Raw genomic sequence first — 22,035 nt, forward strand, 5'->3', positions numbered from 1 at the left:
GGCGATACACACAACAGTCAGAGAGTATCGAGGGATCAGAGTTCTCATAATTTGTTGAAATTAATTAAAAATCAGCCATGTTCACAGAGTACCTATAATCCTATTACTGACCTTGCCCCATAGTCTGACTTTCATCTTCTGGAGTTTAAACGCTAAAAAAATGCCTGGCTGATTTTTAATTAATTTAGAAAATTTGGCATTGAACTCAATGATAATGTCAGGCACTCTCAGTAAGAACCAACTGTCAGTGTTATAAAAGCCAGACTCACAGCTGCTGGGCTTGCCTAATCAGGGGGCCACACCCATGCCAGACCTTTATTTCACTTGAGACAGTCATGGCTTTCCCCAAAGAATGCTGGGAAGTGTAATTTGTGAAGAGTGCTGAGAGGAGACTCCTATTCCACTGACACAGCTCCAGTGGCCAGAATGGTTTAACAGTCAGTCTGATTGAAGCTCTGTTAGGGAAACAGGGCTTGTTCTAGCAACTCTCAGCACCCTTCACTAACTACACTTCTCAGGATTCTTTGGGAGAAGCCATGACTGTCTAAAGTGGAATAAAGGTCTGGTGTGGATGTGGCCAGGGACAGCTTTGGTTTAAATGTGGGTGGGAGGCTACATTTGCCTGCTGCAGAATAAAAAGGTGGGGGAAACCCTGAAAAAGAATGATACTGTTCACAATGTTTTCCTTTTGGAAAGGAAAGGGGCTTCCCCACTGCCCAGTGTTCACCCATCCAATCTCCTCCCCTACCCCCTACCCTTCCTGCCCTCCTATTCCCCTCCCTGCCCCTCCTTCTGGTCAGTTTCAGCTATCCTAAGCATGACTGCAGGGGAGTAAATCCCACTGAACACAATAAGCATGCAAATGATCAATCCATCCTCAGCAAACTTGCACAGGATCCCATTTCATACCTCCCAGATTAAAAAGCAGAGAAATTCACTAATAGGCAAAAAAACCTTGCAGTTTAAGAATATACTTATAAAGTGTAAATGTACTGCCTTCAAGTCGATTCTGACTTATGGCGACTCTATGAATAGGGTTTTCATGAGGCTGAGAGGCAGTGACTGGCCCAAGGTCACCCAGTGAGCTTCATGGCTATGTCAGGATTCGAACCCTGGTCTCCCAGGTCGTAGTCCAACACCTTAACACTACACCACACTGGCTCTCAATGTACCTATAGCCCACATATATTTCTATGAAACTTTGAAAAGCAGGGAAATTGGGCAGCTATAGTGAATGCACCAGGGGAGCAGCAGACCTGACCTCCTCTCTGAGATATTGGACTGCCCTACAAATTGGTCAAAATGCAAACACAATCTGGGTTGGTCTTTCTCAGTCCAATCCACTTCCTGTGTAGCTTGGAAGAATTTGGTAACAGGTGCCTCTGAGCATACAGTGTATGTACACTTGTATATACACATAACCAGCAAGGTGCCTATTGCCTCAACATTGCCACTGTACTCACTATGCAGAGAGTACCCAAAGAGGTAAGAAGCAGTGTGAGAGAATTCTTTGGCTTTTTGCGCCACCTCTTCCAGGTTTGGGCAGGTGTCCACTGGAAATGCTTTGATTGAGGGCCTCCAAAATTCTGACATTGGGACTAGGACTGAATGAACACTTAAGCTGCCTTTACTGTGAAGTGCCCAGACATCCCACTTCAAGTTTCCAAAAATTTGGCTATCACTGTTCTGTTGTGTTATGAAACTGAAATATCACATGAAAAGCCTAAATGACTATTCAGAGCAACCTCAATGACCTGTGATTAATTTCCAGACTCCTGAAGTATGGGCTTCTCTGGATTAACCTTACATAGGAACATAGGAAGCTGCCTTACACTGAGTCAGACCAATGGTCTATCTAGGCCGGTATTGTCTACACTGACTGGCACTGACTCTCCAGGGTTTCAGGGAGGCAGTCTCTCCCAGCCCTACCTGGGAATGAGGGGATTGAACCTGGAACCTTCTGCGTGCAAGACAGATGCTCTACCACTGAGCTATGGCCCTTCTTCTTAACTAAACCATAATTGCCACCCCAATATAGCCTGCTAATGAATTTTGAGCCTCAAGTGTCAAAAAAGAGCAGCCTCCTTACCATTTTGCAGATAGACTTTGCCTCCTCCGAGAATTTATGTGAATACACCTCCTCAGTCTTCAGGACTCTCCTGTCTACTTCTTCTCGCTTTACCTTCTCTTTTCTTCCACGGAAGGGTGATTGTCCTGCAATCATTTCATAGATCAGGCAACCTAACCCCCAGTAGTCAGGGCTCAGGGTGTACCGCTGGTTATTCAAGACTTCTGGAGCTGGGGAAGAGAGAAAAATGAGATCCATGGTTTGCCATTTCTGGACTGACACTATCACACCAAAGACTAATTAAACAATCAGCAATCAAGTTCAAGAATGAAAGAAAATATTATTTCTAAGCTTTAGCTTGGCCAGAAGACCAGTTTATGTGCTACAGCTGTTACTGGGAGCCCACTTTAAGTCATTCCACATGGCAACTAAAATCATGGTGGCTCATCAGATAGTTTGGAAATACTTCCTCCCTGTTTAGGCCACATTTTCATTGCTTGATGTTTGCACTGTCATGGAGGAAACTGATCCATCATGTGGTGAACTGCACTATACAAGCATACTATATGAGGATAACTGTTGGATGGACCAATTCAAAACACTCCCATGTGTTGTAACATTGGCTGCTCAGAAAATCACAGAGAAATATGTACAATATAAAAAATGTAAATAATAATGGGTGGGTAAGTGGCTGTGAATTTATTGTGATCAAACCCTTCACACATGTTCTTCTTTATAATTTTAATCAACTTCATTATATAATATAATTATTTAATAAACTTTATGTAACTACAAATTCCAATTCAAAATATATCATTTAAATGGAAAGTACATGATCATCACAGAAGCTTACCCACTTCAAAAGTGTATTATTAACTAAATTACATCTAAATATTAAATTAGGATGCAGTAATAATTGCAAACAAGTCTACTATAGCTATGCACTATGAAATCGGCTTTTCCCACCACAAGGATACAGGCTGTAGCCTGCACCATGAGAAGGAGAGGCGGCTAATTTCAACCCTCCTTCCTTGAGCCTCACTGCTGCCACCAAGTGGATATCTTTATTCCCTGGCTGCATCCACTAAACACCCCTGGAACTTGCTTAGGGGCCCAGTCAGCTCTCTGTCCTGGGGTAATGTGATAAGGCAATTAGGTGTAGGGCAAATTGCAAGGTCTCAAAGTTAAACAAAAATCTTAAAACTAAGGTGTTTATAAGGCAGCAATTTAAACAGTTATTGTGAAGAGTTCCTACTGGGGAAAACCTTTTTGAAAACAGTTGTGGTTCAGTTTAATAATATGTAAAAGTAGCTGCCTCTTCTAAGTATGGAAAATCACCTTGGATTCTTCTGGAGCAATTTCCGTATCAAATGTATTCTCATGCATCAATAACTGTACTGCAAATGTTAAGTTTGGTACTGGGTATACATTAAGAATTATAGCTTTCTTTTTTAAAAAAAGTTTAGATTTGAAGCCTTCTTGATTAACAGAAAATAGCTCAAAAATAATGGAGCATTGCTCCAGTGACACCATAAATGCCAGGTGCTGAAAAGAACCTCAAATGGCCTGTATGTAGAACAATGTTACTCAGATGTGGCCTCCTGCAACTGAGCGTTGCTCCAGATACTTTGGTCTACAACTTCAATCAACCCTTGCTAGCACAGTTGTGCTCGCCCAAAACATTTGGAGGTCATTAGGTTGGGGAAAGCTGCTCAAGTGGTTAATTAGGCAAGACCAGTGTCCTAACTTGTTGCCATAGATCAGGCTTCCCCAGCTTGGTGTTCCTTTGGCTGTTTTGGATTACAGCTCCCATCAGCCCCAGCCAGCATGGCAGACAGTAAAAAAAGGCTGTTGTAGAATCACCATTCGTCTTTCCAGTGGCCATTCAAGTCCTAGTCATAGACAGCATATTTCCTAGTGACTGATATTTATTTATAAAAGCATTTATATGCTTCCCTCCCACAAAACACTGGAGGCAGTGTACCACAATATAAAAACTGTTTAATAACATAAAAAGAAGTATGTTTCCTCACAACTCCTTCTGTGCCAGTACGGTTCTTGTAAAGAAGCTCTCATGACTTACAAAAACCTGGATCTTGGATGCAGAACACATTAAGCTAAGTAAGCAAATGATAATTTTGGGAGCAGGGAATTTGGACATGTAGAATATACATGGGTGTCCCTTACGTGAAACTGTGACTAGGTCAAGTGATTTTGCATGTCAGAGACTAACCCAGATTTATGACTGGTTTATTATGCATTATTTTTTAAAATTACTCTGTGTTACAGAGTTTGAAAGTACAGATTTGACAACAACAAGCATTAAGAAACCAAATCACTTACCCATGTAACCGACTGTTCCTACTCGTCCACGGATTGATTCAGCCTCAGGGATTTTAACAGCTAGACCCAAATCAGAAATTCTGATATGGCCTAAAGTGGGTGGGGGGGAAAACACAAATGTTCTAGCATAGCTGTATCCCTCTAGAAAACAATGGGTTGTATTGCTCAACTGACAGTAAGGCTTCTCTCAAAGGAACAGAGAGGGAAGCAATTTTCTGCAATCCCCCCTCCTCCTGCAACCCTCACCTCTCCTAAATCAGCTTCAGGGGGTTGGGGAACCCTCCAGAGCAGATTTAGACAGGTGCAGGGAACTGTAGGAGGTTGAGCAAAGGGATGAAAACTGCTTCCCACCTTGGGAGCCTTAACATCAGCTGAGCGACAGCATTGGATATACCCAGTGGTGTATTGGTGACACCCAATCCTTTCTCTCATTAAAATGCACATCATAAAATTCAATCTTAACACCTTAAGGAAGAAAATGATACTAGACCTTTGGAAGATCTTTTCTGAAACACTGATCAAGGAACACAATAAAGTGCCTTATCCTAAGTCAGACGATTTGTCCAGGAAGCCCAGTATTGTCCTTCTCACGTATAGTGAAATGGAAACAAGGAGCAGGGGCCATGTTGAGTAGCCCTATCCCAATATTGCATCCTCTGTCCAGTCCTTTTCCCAACATCTGTGAGTACAAAGTGAGTGTTTGTAGAGAGGGGGCTTTTGTGTGTATTGTTGTATGGGCAAAGGCTTCCATGGTATCAGGAACCTTGAACAATCAGGATTTCTCCTTTTTCTCTGCTGGAAGCTATGGCACAGAACTGACAGCCTGGGGTTGTTGTCAAGTAAAGGCACCTCTCTCTCTCTCTCTCTCTCTCTCTCTCTCTCTCTGCCTCTCCACTCAACTTAGTAACCCAGTTGTGCTGATTGGTTGGCCCATGTTGCTCTGAATCATTTATGTGGGAAAGAGCCAGCTAAAGCATCCTTCGTTTCTGGGCTCAGAGATTTTAATTTCTAAACAGCCAGGCACAACTCAAAACCAGCTCTTTTTGTCTTGGAGCAGAGAACATGTTATTTGCTAGTTTTTACACAGCTCAAAATTGCAACATGGGGTTTTATCTGGGAAATGACTTAAAACGGAGGATAAATTACATCTGCAAAGGAAGGTGGGGAAAATAAATCAGAGCATCATAATTATTTATTAAAGAAAAATTCCCTAGAGTAATGAGGAGAAAGAACCACCTCACTTGTCACTTATATGTTATCCGTAACCTAACACACTCTGCTTTTCTTTATCCAAAGAGTGAGAAAGAGAGAGAAAAAAGGAAGGGAAAGTCCTATCATTTTTTGCATCCCAGGACAAGCACTGGAGACTGCTCAGAGTCTGAGCCAGTTCAGGGAATGATTTGCAATACTATGTTGCACAACTAATGTAAGCTACTTTACAGTGGAAGAAAAGGCCTTGCCTAAAGCTCTCAGACTTACCATAATCATCTAACAGGATATTTTCTGGCTTCAAATCCCTATTAAAAAAAGAAGAAGAAGAAGAAAGATTGCAGTTATTTGTATGACAGCAGCTTTGATAATGCAGGAATAGCAAGGCATCAGAATGCAGATGCCTTCTAGCCAGAAAACAGTAGGGAGCCAACTTGCACAGAAAAGATTTCAAAAAGCCAATTAAAAAAGACTGCAGCAAGACAGAAGGCCCCAGTCCATCAAATAAGACTCCGCTCTGCTGGCATGAGGTCATCCACTGCAATGGGATTTGTGTCAAGAGAGTTCACTGAGAATCATGTAGGTGATGTAATCTTACCAATCATCATAATACCAGCAAGTTCTATCCATACCCAAACTGTATATGGGGCAAAAAATCAGTAGAGGTGGTTAGGTTTGGGTATAAGAAAGCAAGGCTCAAGGTATGAAATTCACGTGGCATCCTTAGAAAGTTACTTGTCATTTTCAAATAAGAAATAGAGAGCGAGTAAATGGGGGGGAAGGGTAGCAGGATCCTGGTGGAAGACAGCTATGGGCATTTCATGAGAACAAATTGTACACAATATGTGTTTGTTCATGTGTCGAGCCTGTTCTTGCATTCTACCAACTGAGCACAGGATGGGATGGGTCCTGCCAGCACAAGTCCACTCCCTCACACAGTGCACTTTATTCACCCTATATTTGTCTGAAACAGGCTACTGGGGTTTACTGATTAAATGTCGCTCCAATCTCCACTCCTTGGATTAAAAGTGAGATACAAATATAACAAATACTTTGAAAAGTTCAGGGCACTTTATATTGGAACACAGGAAGCTACTTTATACCTAGTCAGACCGCTGGTCCATTCACCTCAGTACTGTCTACACCAGCCTTCCCCAATTTGGCCATCATTACAAACACAGATTAAACTCTGTGACATTCATCAGCTCGTAAAAAACCTACAAAAGCAAAAGTGTGCTTGCAGGCTGTCACACTTTTGAACAGATCTCTCACCCATTCAAGTAGGTGCTCAGATATTTTTTTATTTATTTTATTTTATTTTTTTATTGCATTTATATACCACCTCATAGTCGAAGCTCTCTGGCTGGTTTACAACAATTGAAAAACATTAAAAACAAGTATACAAATTTAAAACCATACCAAATTAAAACCCATAAAAACCAATAGGCAAGTTTAAAATGTGCTATTCAAATGCTGTTAAAAATGCCTGGGTATGCCTTTTGTGCAAAAAGAGTGCCCCTTCATAATCCACTGCAAAGAAAGCAGGTACGTTGTGATAAACAGCAATGGCTAAACAGCACACTTGTGTAACAAAGCCGCTTTCCAATTTTTTAATGAAAATTTTTTTTCTGCTATAAGAAAAGTGACAGAAAAATATAGTAGAAAGGGCAGGATAACATCCACTTGGCAGCAATGTCACGTAACCTCTATGCAAATTTTGTGAAAAGCTATCAGGATGATTGCTCAATATACACTTTGGAAGCAGCCAAAGAGGTGCTGACCAGCTAAAAAAACTATTTATGTATTATTTATTTATTAGTTGATTTATATCCCACCCTTCCTCCCAGCAGGAGCCCAGGGTGGCAAACAAAAGCACTAAAAACACTTTAAAACATCATGAAAACAGACTTTAAAATACATTAAAACAAAAAAACTTTAAAAACTTTTTTTTTAAAAGCTTTGAAGACATCTTTAAAAAAAGGTTAAAAAACATTGTTTTTTTTTAAAAAAAAAGGTTTAAAAACATATTAAAAAGCAATTCCAACACAGAAGCAGACTGGGATAAGGTCTCAACTTAAAAGGCTTGTTGAAAGAGGAAGGTTTTCAATAGGCGCCAAAAAGATAACAGAGATGCCTGTCTAATATTTAAAGGTAGGGAGTTCCACAGGGTAGGTGCCGCCACACTAAAGGTTCATTTCCTATGTGTTCCTATGTTATCAGGACCTCCTGATAAGATGGTGCCTGCAGGAGGCCCTCACCTGCAGAGCACAGTGATCGACCGGGTATGTAAGGGATAAGACGGTCTTTCAGGTATCCTGGTCCCAAGCTGTATAGGACTTTGTACACCAAAACTAGAACCTTGAAAAATCCACACTCAACTTGGCTTTCTGGGTTTTAAAATGCCAATGCACTATTTTAATTAAAGCATTTCTATGATTTCATAACCTTCTATTTTTAGACAATGACAATTTATTTCTGAGGTGGAAAAGCCTACTTATCACCTCATTTTCATATGGACAACTATTTGCCTATCTAAAATCATGTACAATAATTTGTCCAAGAAACCTTATTAAAACATCACACCATTGATGTGGCACCTTCACATATTTTTTTTTGGGGGGGGAGGGGGCGCTGTTTCAAATACCTCCCCATGTGAAAACAAGATGAACAATTCAATGCACAGATCTTTGGCACCAGAGAAACAACCATATGGATTCTCTAGGCTACAATTCAAGTCGACTGTCAGAGCAATTTGCATTGGAAGAGGATCACCCATGAAATATTGTGTCTTTCAAATTATTCTCTCTTAAATGTTTTTAAGTTTTAGTGATTACTTGATAGAAAACTTAGCACTTTGTTCCTACTAATCAAGAGGGAACTTTTTTGTTTATTCAAAATCAATCATGCACATTATTATTATAAGCAAAGACACATATAAGAACATTTTTGTTCTCTTCCTTTTGTTGGTTTAAATCTCTACTGACCTCACAAGATAAACTTCACAAGCTCAACCGATGGAACCAGGCCTACTTTTCAAACAAACAACTCTGAGAAAATATGTGAAGGGCAAGAGAAGGCAGGGGCAAATGGATGGCTTTATTTTAAATACTACTGTATGCTTATTCTCAGTGTTAACAAAAAGATTCGTGTTGGAGTGATGTGATAAAAGGTCATTCTCAACATACTTTTTCACTCCAATTTTAAACATTTGCCTTAGAGCGCCTAAATGTTTTGATTCTCTTGCATTCTACACATTGGCTGTTAATTGCTAGCTAATGGTCATCCTTTCAGCCACTGCAAAATAATAAAAAAAAAAACAAAAAGGATGGGGAAAGAGTCTTACAATGTTCATGAAAGTTCAAACACCAAATTTGGCTGAAGAGATATAGCACTTGCAGATGTCAGATCCAGTGCCAGCTCCACATTTTTTGGGGGGGAAGGCTTGGGCAAGATACCCTGAATGACCCCCCTCCCTCAGAGACCTCACTGTTATTGGTGGCAGCTATTGGTGCTCCTCTACCTCAGCTTTGCTACCGCTTTCTGCCTGTCAGAGAGAGCCAATAAACAAGAGGGCGGAGGAAACTGCGACTCCTCCTTCTCACCTCCACTGTTGTTTGCTTGCTCATATTCTTTTAGGCCACAGCAAGATGCAGGCAAACAGACAAGTTGCAATGATGAAGAGCAGGTCCGGGGGGCTCCCCAGTGGGACCCAGCTGGAGTATAGGCCATAGGCAGGTGTCCAACCATGCCAACCCTTGACACCAGCTTTAGTCATATTGGAAAAGAATCTCTCTCTGTTTCTGATGCACAAGCTGCTGTTAGCCACAGAAAGGAAAGAGGTAGCTACAGTGTGGGGATATGTGCCCTCTTCCCCTCTACAGCTACAGGCAGCTAAGGGCCCTACCAAGATAAGGGCCTTCTTGGCAGTGGCATGCCTTTCTAGGGAAGCTTGCCTGGTGCCTACTTTGATGCAATAAGTGAAATTAAATGACATTTTGAGGAAGACTTCTCCCTACCAACTGACCAGTTTTATCTTTCCCATTTTTTATGCTTGTTTTTTATTTCTGATAACTGCTTCTGCCCCTGCTCTATTGAAATTGTTGCTTTAATCTGTTTTTACTTCTTTGTAAGCCACCCTGAGAACTTGAAGGATGGGGTAAAAAAATCCCTAAAATAAACAAAGCAAAATTATTACTTGTTCTGACAGCAAATGTACATGAAACTGAATGTCCACTAGCCAACTCCAAGGTCTAAACCAGCCTTCCCAACCTTGTGCTCTTCAGATACCTTAGACTGTAACTCCCATCATCTGACCTTCCTGACCAGAAGCAGCTGGAGCTTGATTTTTAAAAGGGGGCTTAGATTAGAACCCAAGATCCTCAGAGCTGCAATTCACAATGCAGACATAATGATCCCCCCCCAAAAAAACCCTGGCTAATAATATTAGCTATTTATTGGGCTGTCACATTGGCAGGAGCAGTCAGTGAGTAGGGGAGGAGCCACACACCTGGCCTCTCAGCAGAGGAGTTGCTGCTGCTTCCCAGGATGGAGAGGGGTGAAGACACATCAGGGACAGCACCCAATTGGTTCCACCAATGTGCCCACACCGCAGTGACCGCACTGACCTCCCTGCTGCCTTGGCTGTCCTGGTGAGTCGCAGTGACTCCACAGCTAGGTGGCCAGGTATGCAGAGGGGCTCCTTACAGACTACTCCTGCATATTGGAAACTTTTAAACAACATTTGGGAGAGTACAAAATGTAGTCATAAGGACAACAATTTATTAATGTGCATATATCTATTATCCCTTTAAAATGAATAATAACAAACATAATCCTGAATTACTGTTTTTTAAAAAACATTGTTATTAGCAAGCCTACTCTTGGAAAACCAATGGCTGTCAGCTATTCCCAGGGGAAACAAAGTCATGGGAAGAGGCAAGGCTTCTTTCCCCCCCTTTCAAATAGGGGTTTCAAAGTCAGAATCACTTTTACCATGCTAAGAAATCCAAGCTGTGATGACAGTTCAGGCACTCTATGGACATGTTTCCAGTGTGCTGCCTTTAGGTCTTAATTATTATGATTTGCTTCAGATTGATACTTACTACTCTTACCATTCTTTAAAAACATGCCATTGTGGGAAGCTGGGTAACAAAGGGATGATTGAAAGAGTAAGCAGTCCTTCCCATTCATAAAAAAAAGAAGGTCTAACTGAGCACTTTTAGCACAGAGTAGTTGCTATGGTTAGAATTGGTATGGTGCCAGTGCCTGAACTATAAACTATCCCTTATTACATATCAAGAAATCAAGTGCCATTAATCATCACTTGGTAACATTTGAGGGAGCTCAAGGCAGCATATAAGAGGGTGGGTGGGTTTCCAAGTGGTCTGCCATCTAGGGATGGGGGAGAAATTCAATTCAGTTCACATCTGAAGCCTAATCGATTAAATTCGCACTTTACAAAACTGTATGAGAACCAAAATGCAGCCATTCTTCAAAATTTGCACTTGTTTAAATTTTGTGATGCAGTTTTCCAACCAATGTTGGAATGCCCCCCTAAGTGAAAACCATCCCAAACATAGAAAAGTATCACATTAGAGATGAGGTCTAGCCTAGCCTTCTGCCTGTCAGGGTTTATTTGTGGGCAGCAGTCTGTGCTGAGCCAGAAACTGGGAAACAGATTCTGTGAAATCAGTCACTGTTCAGGACTGACTAACAAGTCAGAACCAAGCCAGACCAAAAAATAAACAAGGATGCAAGAAACACACTAAGAAGAGACCTTGTTGCTTGACCAAGTTTCAGCTGGATCCAATGTCCAGCTTGGATAGGCATAGTCAATCCAGAACCGGAAGGATTTTCACTAAAGCTGCCACCTTCAGTTCACCAGTTTGCACCACACAGGACAACCATACACAGATTCCAACAGTGACATACTGTTTTTCTCTGTTCAGAGAGCTTTATTACTTGGAATAACATTCAAAGATATGATCACCCACACCTGCTATCTTGGATTCTTCTAGATGAAGGTGCCAGGTACTTAATATGTAATCTACATACAGAGTATGTTTTCTACCACAGAACCATTGCTCCTCTCCTTATAATCCTAGGGCAGAAACCCTATGAACATATGAACCTTGCTTATATTGAGCCAGACAACTAATCCATCTAACTGGTACTGTCTACTCTGACTAGCAACAGCTTCCTGAAGTCTTAGGCAGAGATCCCAACCTCCCTACCCAAGATCCTTTTACACAGAGATGCTGGAAGCTGAATCTGGAAATCTTATGGATACCATCAGGTGGGAAAACTACATAAGGACCATAACATTTCCCAGACAGATCCATAAACAGGATCCTAGATTTCTCAGTATATGCTGTTCATGATGACATGGATGTGCAGCCTTTACATACGATTTCAATGTGCAGATACTTATGCGATCCTACTAAAAAGTCAATCACAAGCACAAAATGTAGTTCTGGGTACTATAGAATATATCTGTTAATTCTCAGGAAAACAGCAGACTATTCAACAAGTTTCTCAATGCACTGGAATATTTACCTGTACACAGTGTTCTCTTTATGCAGGTCTTCTAAGCCACAAAGAATCTCTGCTGCATAAAACAAGGCTCTTTCTTCTTCAAAGCCTGGGTTTCCCATATTATAGATGTGGAATTTCAAGTCACCCCCATTCATTATGGTTAGAACTAAACAGAGTGCATCCTTTGTTTCATAGGCATAGGCTAAGTTGACCTAGAAAAACAGTTGTGACACTTTAAACACAAGGACATTCTTAATACACACATATTATTCACTGCTAGTGTCCTCCGTTTGGAATTACATAAGATATTATATAGTTAAATGGAAGAAATGGGGAGATGGTCAAATTACCAATGATTAAAACAATCTGAAGAGTCAGAAGTAACAAGGTACCAAGATTATTTTCATACAGTATACAAGAAGATGATTGCATGCAGTACTGTAGATTCATGCTTCTATAAATATTTTAAAGAAAATATACAGATCTGATGCAACCAAAACAAAAGAGAAGGTCCCCAAGATAACAAAAAACAACAGACAGTCACAGGAATAAAAACAACAATAGCAACAATGGTATAAAAAGCGATTTATAGTAAGACAAAGCAAGACTACATGTAAAATGAAATATATATACGTATACACACAATGGTAGCCACTGTTGTGTAAAAATTACAACAATTTCTCCAAGCAACTCATATTATTATATTATGATGATAAGATCTCCTGGATTACACCCATTTCACACTTCATCAGAACAAAATGGAAAATTTCTTGCAGATGGCACCTATAGATTCCCTTAGATCATTTCACATGCAGTCTTGATTTGTCTAACTATAAATAACTTTTTATGCTATTTCCATTTTTTTTTGGTGGAGGGGTTCCTGTGACTTGTTTTTTCAGGTACACCTTCTCATTTCATCCCTTACCCCTCATGTCAACAGCAGTTCAATATCTGATAAAGGAAGCGTGATACACCCTGGAGTTTTGTACTGTCAAAGAATGATGTGTAGAAAAAGCTGTGGTAGCAATGGTAATGACAGAAACGAGTCATACATAGCCAACTTTAGAATGCCGGCTTGAATCAAGATGTTCTCTGAAAGTATTATATGCTTCCTGGGCCTAATGACATTCCCTGATGGGTGTGCCGCCCAATGGAAAGCTGGTACCCATTGCAAACTTGGCAATACTTACTACAAATTGACTATTGACTTTTTCTAGAATCTGCTTTTCATTTAGGGCCATGGATTCACCTTTCCTCTTCTTTATCCTTTTTTTCTCTAATCTTTTGCACGCATACATTTTCCCAGTTGCTCGTACTTGGCAAGCACAGACCTAAAAGGAAAACAACAAGAAGAAGTTACGGAAGGGAGGCTGTTGTGGAGGAATTCTTAATTTATAGCACAATCCTAACCATGTCTGCCCAGAAGGAAGTCCTGCTGAATTCAATGGGGACTTACTCCCAGGCAGGTGGTGTTAGGATTAATTATCAAAAATGCTTCTTGATAAAAACTAAATTATCTTAACCCCCTTATCTTACTTTTAAAGAAATTAAGAATTAACTGAACAGACTTATGAATGGATAATCTTAGGTATGGGAAGAGAGCAAAGTTTGAAGAGAAATGCAGAGAACCCCTTGAACATCCTAAATTGAGTTACACTGACCAGGGTAAGCCTTACAGCAGGGATGGGGAATCTCAGGCCTGGGGGCCCCAAATGTGCCCCTCCAGGTCTCTCTATCTGTCCCTTGGCACGCTCCCCCATCCATGCCCTTAGCAGCTCTGCCTTGAAACTTGCGTGAGCGTATTGGCCTAGGTGGAATGGGTCCTCGGAGCTCTGATAATGCTTCTCGTTTGCCTGGATGGAGAATAGAAAGGGTGTGGGAGCCTGTGTAGAAACTAGCCCTGCCCACTTTTGCCTCTAGCCCTACCCACTACTGGCATGTGGTCCCAGGAAGGCTGCCTAAAAGGGAATGTGGCACTCAGGCTGAAAAAGATTACTTGTCCTACAGAAGATGCAAGGGAATAAATCCCCCCCTCGAATAGAGCAACACAAGAGTAGGAAGACCCTGTTGCAGCAAACTGGGGAACCAAGATGCACTCTTGAACCAGTTTCCAAAAGGGCAAGCAACGAAATAAGAAAAACATATTATAAAGTGATATTTGAAGCCTCTTAAAATAGGAAATGACCTTATCCCTCCCGACTCAGATCATTGGTTCATCTAGCTCAGTATTGTCTATACTGACTGGCAGCAGCTCTGCACGGTTTCAGGCAGAGGTCTCTCCCAGCCATACCTGGAGATGCCAGGGATTGAACTTGGGGCCTTCTGCAGGCAAAGCAGTTGCTGTACCATCTTTCCCCCAAATGTTATGCTTTACTAGCGGTTTATATTTATATGCAGCTAAACATTTGCTATCTCCAAACAACACACAACACTACACGCATATCACCTATACCTCAAGTTTAAGGATTCTCATATCTTAATAATGAAAATCATGCAGACATTAATGCTTCCATGCTCATTCCATCGGATTTCTGTGGTTGCAGCTTAACCTGTCATTTGGAGGAGCACATGGTTTTTAACACAAGTTTTCAGAATTACTTACCTCCCCAAAACCACCTTTTCCTAAAACCCTGTACTGCCTAAATGTGTTTTTTGTTACTGGTTGTCTGAAACAGAAAAAGAATTGGGAGGAGAGAGAGAGAGAGAGAGAGAGAGAGAGAGAGAGAGAGAGAGAGAGAGAGAATACTTTTAATACTATTTTTGAAAAAATAATGTTGCTATAAAGGTGATTTAAGGGAAATAATCTCCTAACCGTCCGAGGCTATTTGCTCAACAAACGAAAAGTTAGCCACCCATTACCATAACAATGACAGTTTTATCAGGTATTTCAAAATTCTGCAGGTTTTTCAAATTTCTCCTATGACACCACACTTTTTAGTTTTATGATTTGCCCATCATCAGAGAGAGCCAAAAGTGGCTCGAGAAGGTATCATGTCCTTCCTAGTCTTTCTAATTGCAACAAGTACTGTGAACTATGGGCAGAAGTACATGTAACCATGACATACTTGGATTCCCAAATCCTCTTTTGCCATGGCAATGTGAATGTGGAGGCAAGAAGAATTGGTACACAGCAGGAGCGACAATTAACCCTTCCTGTGTCCACTGGATATTTGCTCTGTCCTGCAAATAATCCCCAACCCATTTTTTCACACAGGTGAGCTTGCTTTAGACCTCCGAGGGCCAGTTTGCACATAACATTAAGCTAATGCTATGTGCGTGCATCCCTGCCATGAGCCAAGATGGCAGCAGAGGCTTTAGCCCTTTAGGGAAACCTTGGCCATCATCTTGGTTAAGGGCAGCGCTGTATGCACAACTGCACAACAGCCGAGAAAGGTAGGTTGAAGAAGAAGCAAGGGAATGGCGGGGGCTCCAGAGCTCTCGCTGTGCAATCAGCAGCAGCGATCCTGCCGTGAATTGCGGAAGAGGAGTGCCGGGGCCCAGGGCAGGCTTGTGCCCAAGGGCCCTGGTATGTCTGGGGCTGGCCCTGCACTCAACTGCCATCTATAACTGGATTTCTGTAATCCAATGGACAAACTATTGTTTCCTTCCAGCCACCTCTTAAAAACAAAACACCACCAGCATGAGATGTACAATTTCAGGAAATTCTGAAGCCATGAAGACATGTTTCTTATATCCCTACCCTGGGGCAAAAATGAAGTTTGAGGAAAAATTGAAAAACATGTGGTACTTATTTTTTCAGCATCCTTTACAGATTGAAAGTCACTTTATTATTTTAGGAACAGAAAATAGATTATGTATAACTTGATTTGCCCATAAAATTATCATGTTTGGTACATTAAAAGTACATTTTATTCAGACAATAATTACAAACTGAATTTACTTTTTTATTTATTTCATTTTTTTGTAAAAAATTGAACTACAGATTGCTGAACTGTAAGGAACCTAGCATTTTTTTGGCTTTGCCAATTTATGAGAAGCAGGCAAAAAATCATCAACATTATATTTATTTACTTATTTATTAAATTTATATTCCATCCTTCCTACCAAAGGAACCCAAGATGGCAAACACACAAGCAATAAAACATATAAAAACCTTTTAAAAAGTAAAACAAAGGAAATTATTATGCATTATGGAAATTATCTTGTCTCCTCCAGTCCTCCAGTGTTAAGCAGTCATAAAGTACTCATTTCAACAACTGAGGAAAAGAGGGTGTGGGAGAAACCCAAACTCAGTGAATACTATATGAAATTTAATCAGTCTCACAATCTCTGTCACTATCAGTTTCTGCTTTTTTTGTTGTTGCTCTGTACTTTCTGCCACTCCCATTCCTTTGAGGAAAGAGGAAACAGTTTTATCAACTATGCCAACATGAAGAAGCCCACAAGTAAAGAAGGCACTGAATCCTTCTTCCTTCTCTCGTGTCAAAGGCAAAGCTGCCTAGAAGCAGAAATGTATCTTGCTCTGCATTTCAAAGTTGTGCTCAGTGTACAACTCAGGAATTGCTTGATCTCAGTGGAGAAGAATTGTAATAGGTTTGCCAGGATAGAAGCATCCCAAACCCTGAGATTTCAGGGGTGGGTCCTAGTGATGTCACGGGGCAGGCCCAAGTGATGTCATTAAGCATGATACATTAAGCATCAACCACAGTTGCTTGGAGCATAAAATTCAAACAAAAACATATCTCTGATTGGAAATTAAGATACACATCTTAGCAAAAAGATGGAGCCTGGATAAGGAAAATTTAATATAGTCTACTTGCTTCTGTAAAAAGGGTTTAAGTGTCCTTAGGCCAGGCCAGTCACCAGAAGGCCATTGTAGGAAGAAAGGAGCTTAGTGTTGTGGAGATGTTAGATGGGAGCACTCAGGAGTAAAGATGGATGCCCCTGAAGGCTGCAATTCTAAACAAACTTACTAAAGGACTAAGCCCCATAGAACTCAATAGGACTTACTTCTGAGTAGATATAGTTTGGACTGTGCTGTTGATAAAGCTTGACTAGGGATCCTCTGTAAAGTTATCCATATTCAAGCAGGGTTGGCAACCCCCTGCCTGGAATGCCCTGCCCCTACCTTTTAACATGGCTGCTCCAAACTTCTTTACAGATTTGACCCTTCACTTCAGAAAGAGGTTTGAGTAACGAGTAAGAATAAGATTCTCTACCCTTTTCTGTCTCACCTGTGGGCTGCTATAAACTCACTTTGACAGCCAACCCAATTCTAGTGAATACTAATTGACAGAGAGAAAACATATGGTTAGGTCTACCTACACAGAAAGCAGCTTGGGAACAATAACAGTTGCAGCCACAATGCCCAGTATGTGAATTCTCTTTTAACACTACTGGGCAAGAAACAAACTGACATGCAACCAACAAGGTGCATCATCAGTGGGTTTAAGGGGGTTGAGCTGAGCGCATGGAACCACTGTTGTTGCTTCTATGGATGTAATGGAGTGAGGTTAAAGGTAAATGAAATGCAAATAGAAAAAGAAAAACCAATACAATACCATACCAACCACAAGAGCCCTATGAGTAAGGCAGAAAACTCAGCATCTCACAACCAGTCAGGATTCCTAATCAAAAATCAAAACTAAAAAAATCCTGGCAGCCAGTCAGTCAAGGTCACAGAAATCCCCATGCAGCACAACCTGACCCAGGGGCTGCACTTAGTGCAGAATGCTGTGGCACGTTTGCTGACATGAGTGAAACCCTATCAGCATATAATACCTCTACTCTGAAATCTGCACTGGTTGCTGATTTGCTACCAGGCCAAGTTCAAGGTGTGCTTTCCATGTTACGGGTGCCACATAGCACTTGTTCTGCTCTTGTAAGAAATCAGTCCTTTAGTGTACAGCACCTATGCATTGGAACTCCCTGCCTATTGACATTCGGCACACACCTTCATTGTACTCTTTTCAGCATCTGCTAAAAATGTTTTTGCTTAGCCTACCCAGGCATGTAGAAGCAATTGTGTATTTTATCTTGTTTTTAACTCATTCTTGCATTTATTATTTTGAATGTTTTAAATACCTGTCTTTAACTGTTTTTGCCAATAATTTTATTGTTTTAATTCCTTTTGTAAATCGCTTTGAGATTTTTTTACAATAAAGTGATATATAAATGTTGTAAATAAAATAAATAAATAAATTTTAGAAAACACTGTGGCCCTTGGGTTGTCTTCCATTTATAGGAACAAAGGAATTTGCCTTATACCAACTCAGGCAATTTGGTACCATCTAGCTCAGTACTGATATCATGGATTTGTAATGGCTGTCCAGGATTCCAGGCAATAATCCTTTCCAGAAATTGAATTTTGGACCTTTACATGCAAAGCATATGCTCTACCACTGAGCTACAACCCTTCCCCTGTTTAAAAAAGTATCTTTTAAAATTGTTCTTTTCACTTCACTAATGAATGCACATCATACTTAGGGCAGATCCACACCATTCTTTAAAGCACATTCAACACACATTTGAAGCACATGAATCACATCACGGAATCATGGGAACTGTAGTTTGCTAAGGGTGGTGGGAACTATAACTGTGAGAAGGAAACTACACTTCCCAGGATTCTTTGGGAGACATCATGTGCTTTAAATGCAAGTTGGATGTGCTTTAAATGTATTGTGTGGATCTGCTTAATAAACTGTGTGTGTAAATCATTTTAATTAATTTTTTAAAATGGAAATGAGCTTTAAAGTTTACTGGGACCATGGTCTACTCACCATCTCTCAACTAAATCTGCCCCTCAGGATGAAAACAACAAAAGGGAACCATGACCACCCCAAGGAAGAAGGGCACACTTAAAATGTAGAGGAAATAATCATGTACAACATAGCGTGAAATCAGATACTTATTGGGACATAGTATGAAGATTTATATAAGCATGACTGTCAAAGATGTTTATTATTTACACAACCTGTAAAGATATTTATAGTGCAATACTATGTTTGTTTACTCAGAAGCAACACCCAATGTATTCAATGGGGCTTACTCACTGTTTATACTTGTTTTTATGGTCATTGGATTTTAAAGGGATTGTGAGCTGCCTTGGTTTCCAGTTGGCAACCCTACCTTACAGGGTTGTTGGAAAGACCACCTGCCCACACACACAGAGGATATACAAAAAACACATACACCCCATATAATAGTTTATAGTCAAAACCAGTTGGTCATTTCAGAACATTTTTTTTAAAAAATCAGTATTAGTTTCCTACATAATAAAAGCAGTGATACCTAAGCAAGCCCTGCCTAATTGCTTTAAAAATAGGATTGGAGGGGGAGAGAAAGGTTTACTACACAAACACAGTTCTTTGCTATGTTCACTCAAAAGTCCCATTAATTTACAGCACAATCCTAACCATGTCTACTCAAAAGTAAGTCCTATTGAATTCAATGGGGTTTACTTCCAGTATGTGAGATTAGTATTGCAGCTTTACTCCCAGAAAAGCAAGTATTGGATTAAAGCTTCATATTAGGAAGGTTTTCAAAACACTGCCCCCTTCAACAGCCCAGGAAAATTTCTACTTGTTTGACTCCTGCACACAAGAGAGAAAATGACTGAAAGGTACATACTTACTCTATTTATGAGATTTTCAGATAAGCAGGAAAAACAACAGTTTGCTGGCCTAGCTACTGCCTGGAGGTCAACAAATCCCTTGTCAATCACAACCCTGACCTCACTTATTGGCTGCAAACCTGATAGGGTGTCGGGACGCGGAATTGGGGTCCCGTGGATTTAGAGTCAGAAGACGAGGGGGAGGGGAGCCCTCTGTCAGACTTGAGCGAAGGAGAAGGAGAGGAATGTCCAGAGATAGGGTTGCCCAGCAACGGAGATCCTGGGAGCGCCAGAGTCTCAGAGCCAACCTTGAAAGTTCACACGCCTCCCCCTCCGCCAGGACCTCCCCTTATGCCCATACTGGAGTCGGAATCTTCAGAAGGGGAGGGGCCGGCGCTTCTCCCCTCACCGCGTACTCGACGACGAATGAAGAGACAAGAAAGGGGGAGGGGGAGACAGGTGGCCCCGGAGGGTGGATTGAGGCGGAGTGAAAGGCTTCGCGCCCGTTTGGGTCCTACTTAAGAGTTGGGCGGGAAAGTGCACTTTGCTCTGTCAACTATCTTTCCATGTCACAGGATCTGTAAGTCAGTGGCGCCTTAAGAGAAGGCGCAGCGTTTGTGTGGATGTCACTCTAATAAAAACTGAATTGCTTTCACCCACTGGTCTGGTCCCTCAGTCTCATCCTGGACCCGACATAGGGTGGTGTTAAAGCAGCCCGCTACAAGCTCATTTAACTGAAGTGGTGGTGGCGGTGGCTGATATTTTGGTGTGGATCTCATGAATCGGACCACCTAGAAACTTAAAAAAAATTAAAAAATGAAAGCTGAGAGTCCTGAGATTAAGGTGACTCACCTGGAGACCCAAAGAAGATTCCAAAAATCAGGAGTCTCTGGGCAAAACCCAGAGATCTGGCAACCCTTGTAATGATGTGATACTGTACATATCTTACTTAAAAGTCTTCCTGATACATGTTTTTTTAAATAATTAGTAAGGTGTAAATATATGAACACTTTGTCTTCAACATTGTATTCATTGTTGTAGAAGAAAATATTCCATAATTTTTGTAGGGAAAACCATCCCCCCCCCGGTAATTTTTCCGTTTATTTTCCAGACCTTCACATCTCTATCACCACCATACTTCTCCAGTCAACAATTAAATAAATACCCACAGCATGATTACTATTTCTTTCCTGCCACAATCAATCCAGCCACCAGGGGATGCTGTGCTAATACATAGAGATATCAAAGACATCAACCTTATGATAGTGAAACGCAATATTCAAGCTTCTGGGAAAGCATTCATAAAACTTTTTTTTTAAAAAGCATGTCTTTAGTACTAAATTTCAAAAGTGAAATGTGCCAACAGCCAGAGGCTCCACACCCATCTCCCCTTATGATCCTTCTCTCTAATCCCAGATGTGTGGGTGTGGGTCTTGTTTGCAGTTACTCAGTACTGAAGAGGAAGTATTTCTGTGGCAGCCAGCTTTACTGAATGAAATTAGATATGCTTAAAAATATATCTAATAGGTTTTTTTAAAAAAATAAAAGCCACAAGAATACTAAAACCAGGAAAAGCAGAACTATACCAACAAATTCCTGAAAGTTTGGGAGTTTATGCCAGTGTGTAAATTTACTGCATTTGTGTATGTGTGAGCTGGGAGAGTTTGGATACAATCCCAGTATACACACTTACCTAGGACTAAGTCCATTGAACTCAGTTGGGTTTACGCTGAGTAGTCTGGTCTAGGACTTCACTGTTCATTTGTAGATTTAAATTTTTGGAAAAGAAAAAACATTTTGGAAGATGTTTAGTGGTGGTATATGAGAGAAATAAGGGGAAAGGGGACACAGCAGGGGCAACCTACATTCCAGGGGCCAGGGGTGCTATATCCCACAAGTTAACTTTCCATGAAGTAGTAACAGTATACATCATATTTATACTCATACCCCATACATATTTTCCCTTAAGTAAGATATCCCAATAAATCAGATGGAAACAAATTCCGTGTACAGTACTAGGGTTGCCAGATCTTCGGTTTTTGCCTGGAGACTCCGGATGTTTTAGGTCCTCTCCAAGTCTCACAGTGATTCACTTTAATCTCCAGACTCTCAGCTTCCATTTTTTAAAAAAATTAAGTTTCTAGGTGGTCTAGTTCAAGAGATATACACCAAAACATCAGCCACCCCCACAGCTTATGTAAAATGAGTTGGTAGCTGGCTGCTCTAACCCCACTCTTTCAGGTTTGTAGCCAATAAGTGAGGTCAGGATTGTGATTGACAAGGCAGTACCCTACACCCCATTGCAAGG

General features: G+C 40.9%; 1 protein-coding gene across 6 annotated transcripts in view; it reads right to left on the minus strand.

Annotated features, from left to right (window-relative positions):
* Window positions 1-22,035, minus strand: part of GRK5 (G protein-coupled receptor kinase 5) — a 259,047-nt gene that overhangs the window by 17,936 nt on the left and 219,076 nt on the right. For 5 of the 6 annotated variants that reach the window (XM_061635844.1, XM_061635842.1, XM_061635840.1 and 2 more), the window contains 6 exons: window positions 14,757-14,820; window positions 13,345-13,485; window positions 12,176-12,366; window positions 5,891-5,928; window positions 4,412-4,501; window positions 2,090-2,298 (listed from right to left, as the gene is read on the minus strand). In XM_061635844.1, coding sequence (XP_061491828.1) covers window positions 2,090-2,298; window positions 4,412-4,501; window positions 5,891-5,928; window positions 12,176-12,366; window positions 13,345-13,485; window positions 14,757-14,820 — 733 coding nt within the window. The remainder of the gene's footprint in view (window positions 1-2,089; window positions 2,299-4,411; window positions 4,502-5,890; window positions 5,929-12,175; window positions 12,367-13,344; window positions 13,486-14,756; window positions 14,821-22,035) is intronic. The other variant, XM_061635845.1, reaches the window with a different exon arrangement.

Source organism: Rhineura floridana, chromosome 7 (genome assembly GCF_030035675.1).
Source record: "Rhineura floridana isolate rRhiFlo1 chromosome 7, rRhiFlo1.hap2, whole genome shotgun sequence".
Lineage (NCBI taxonomy): Eukaryota > Metazoa > Chordata > Lepidosauria > Squamata > Rhineuridae > Rhineura > Rhineura floridana.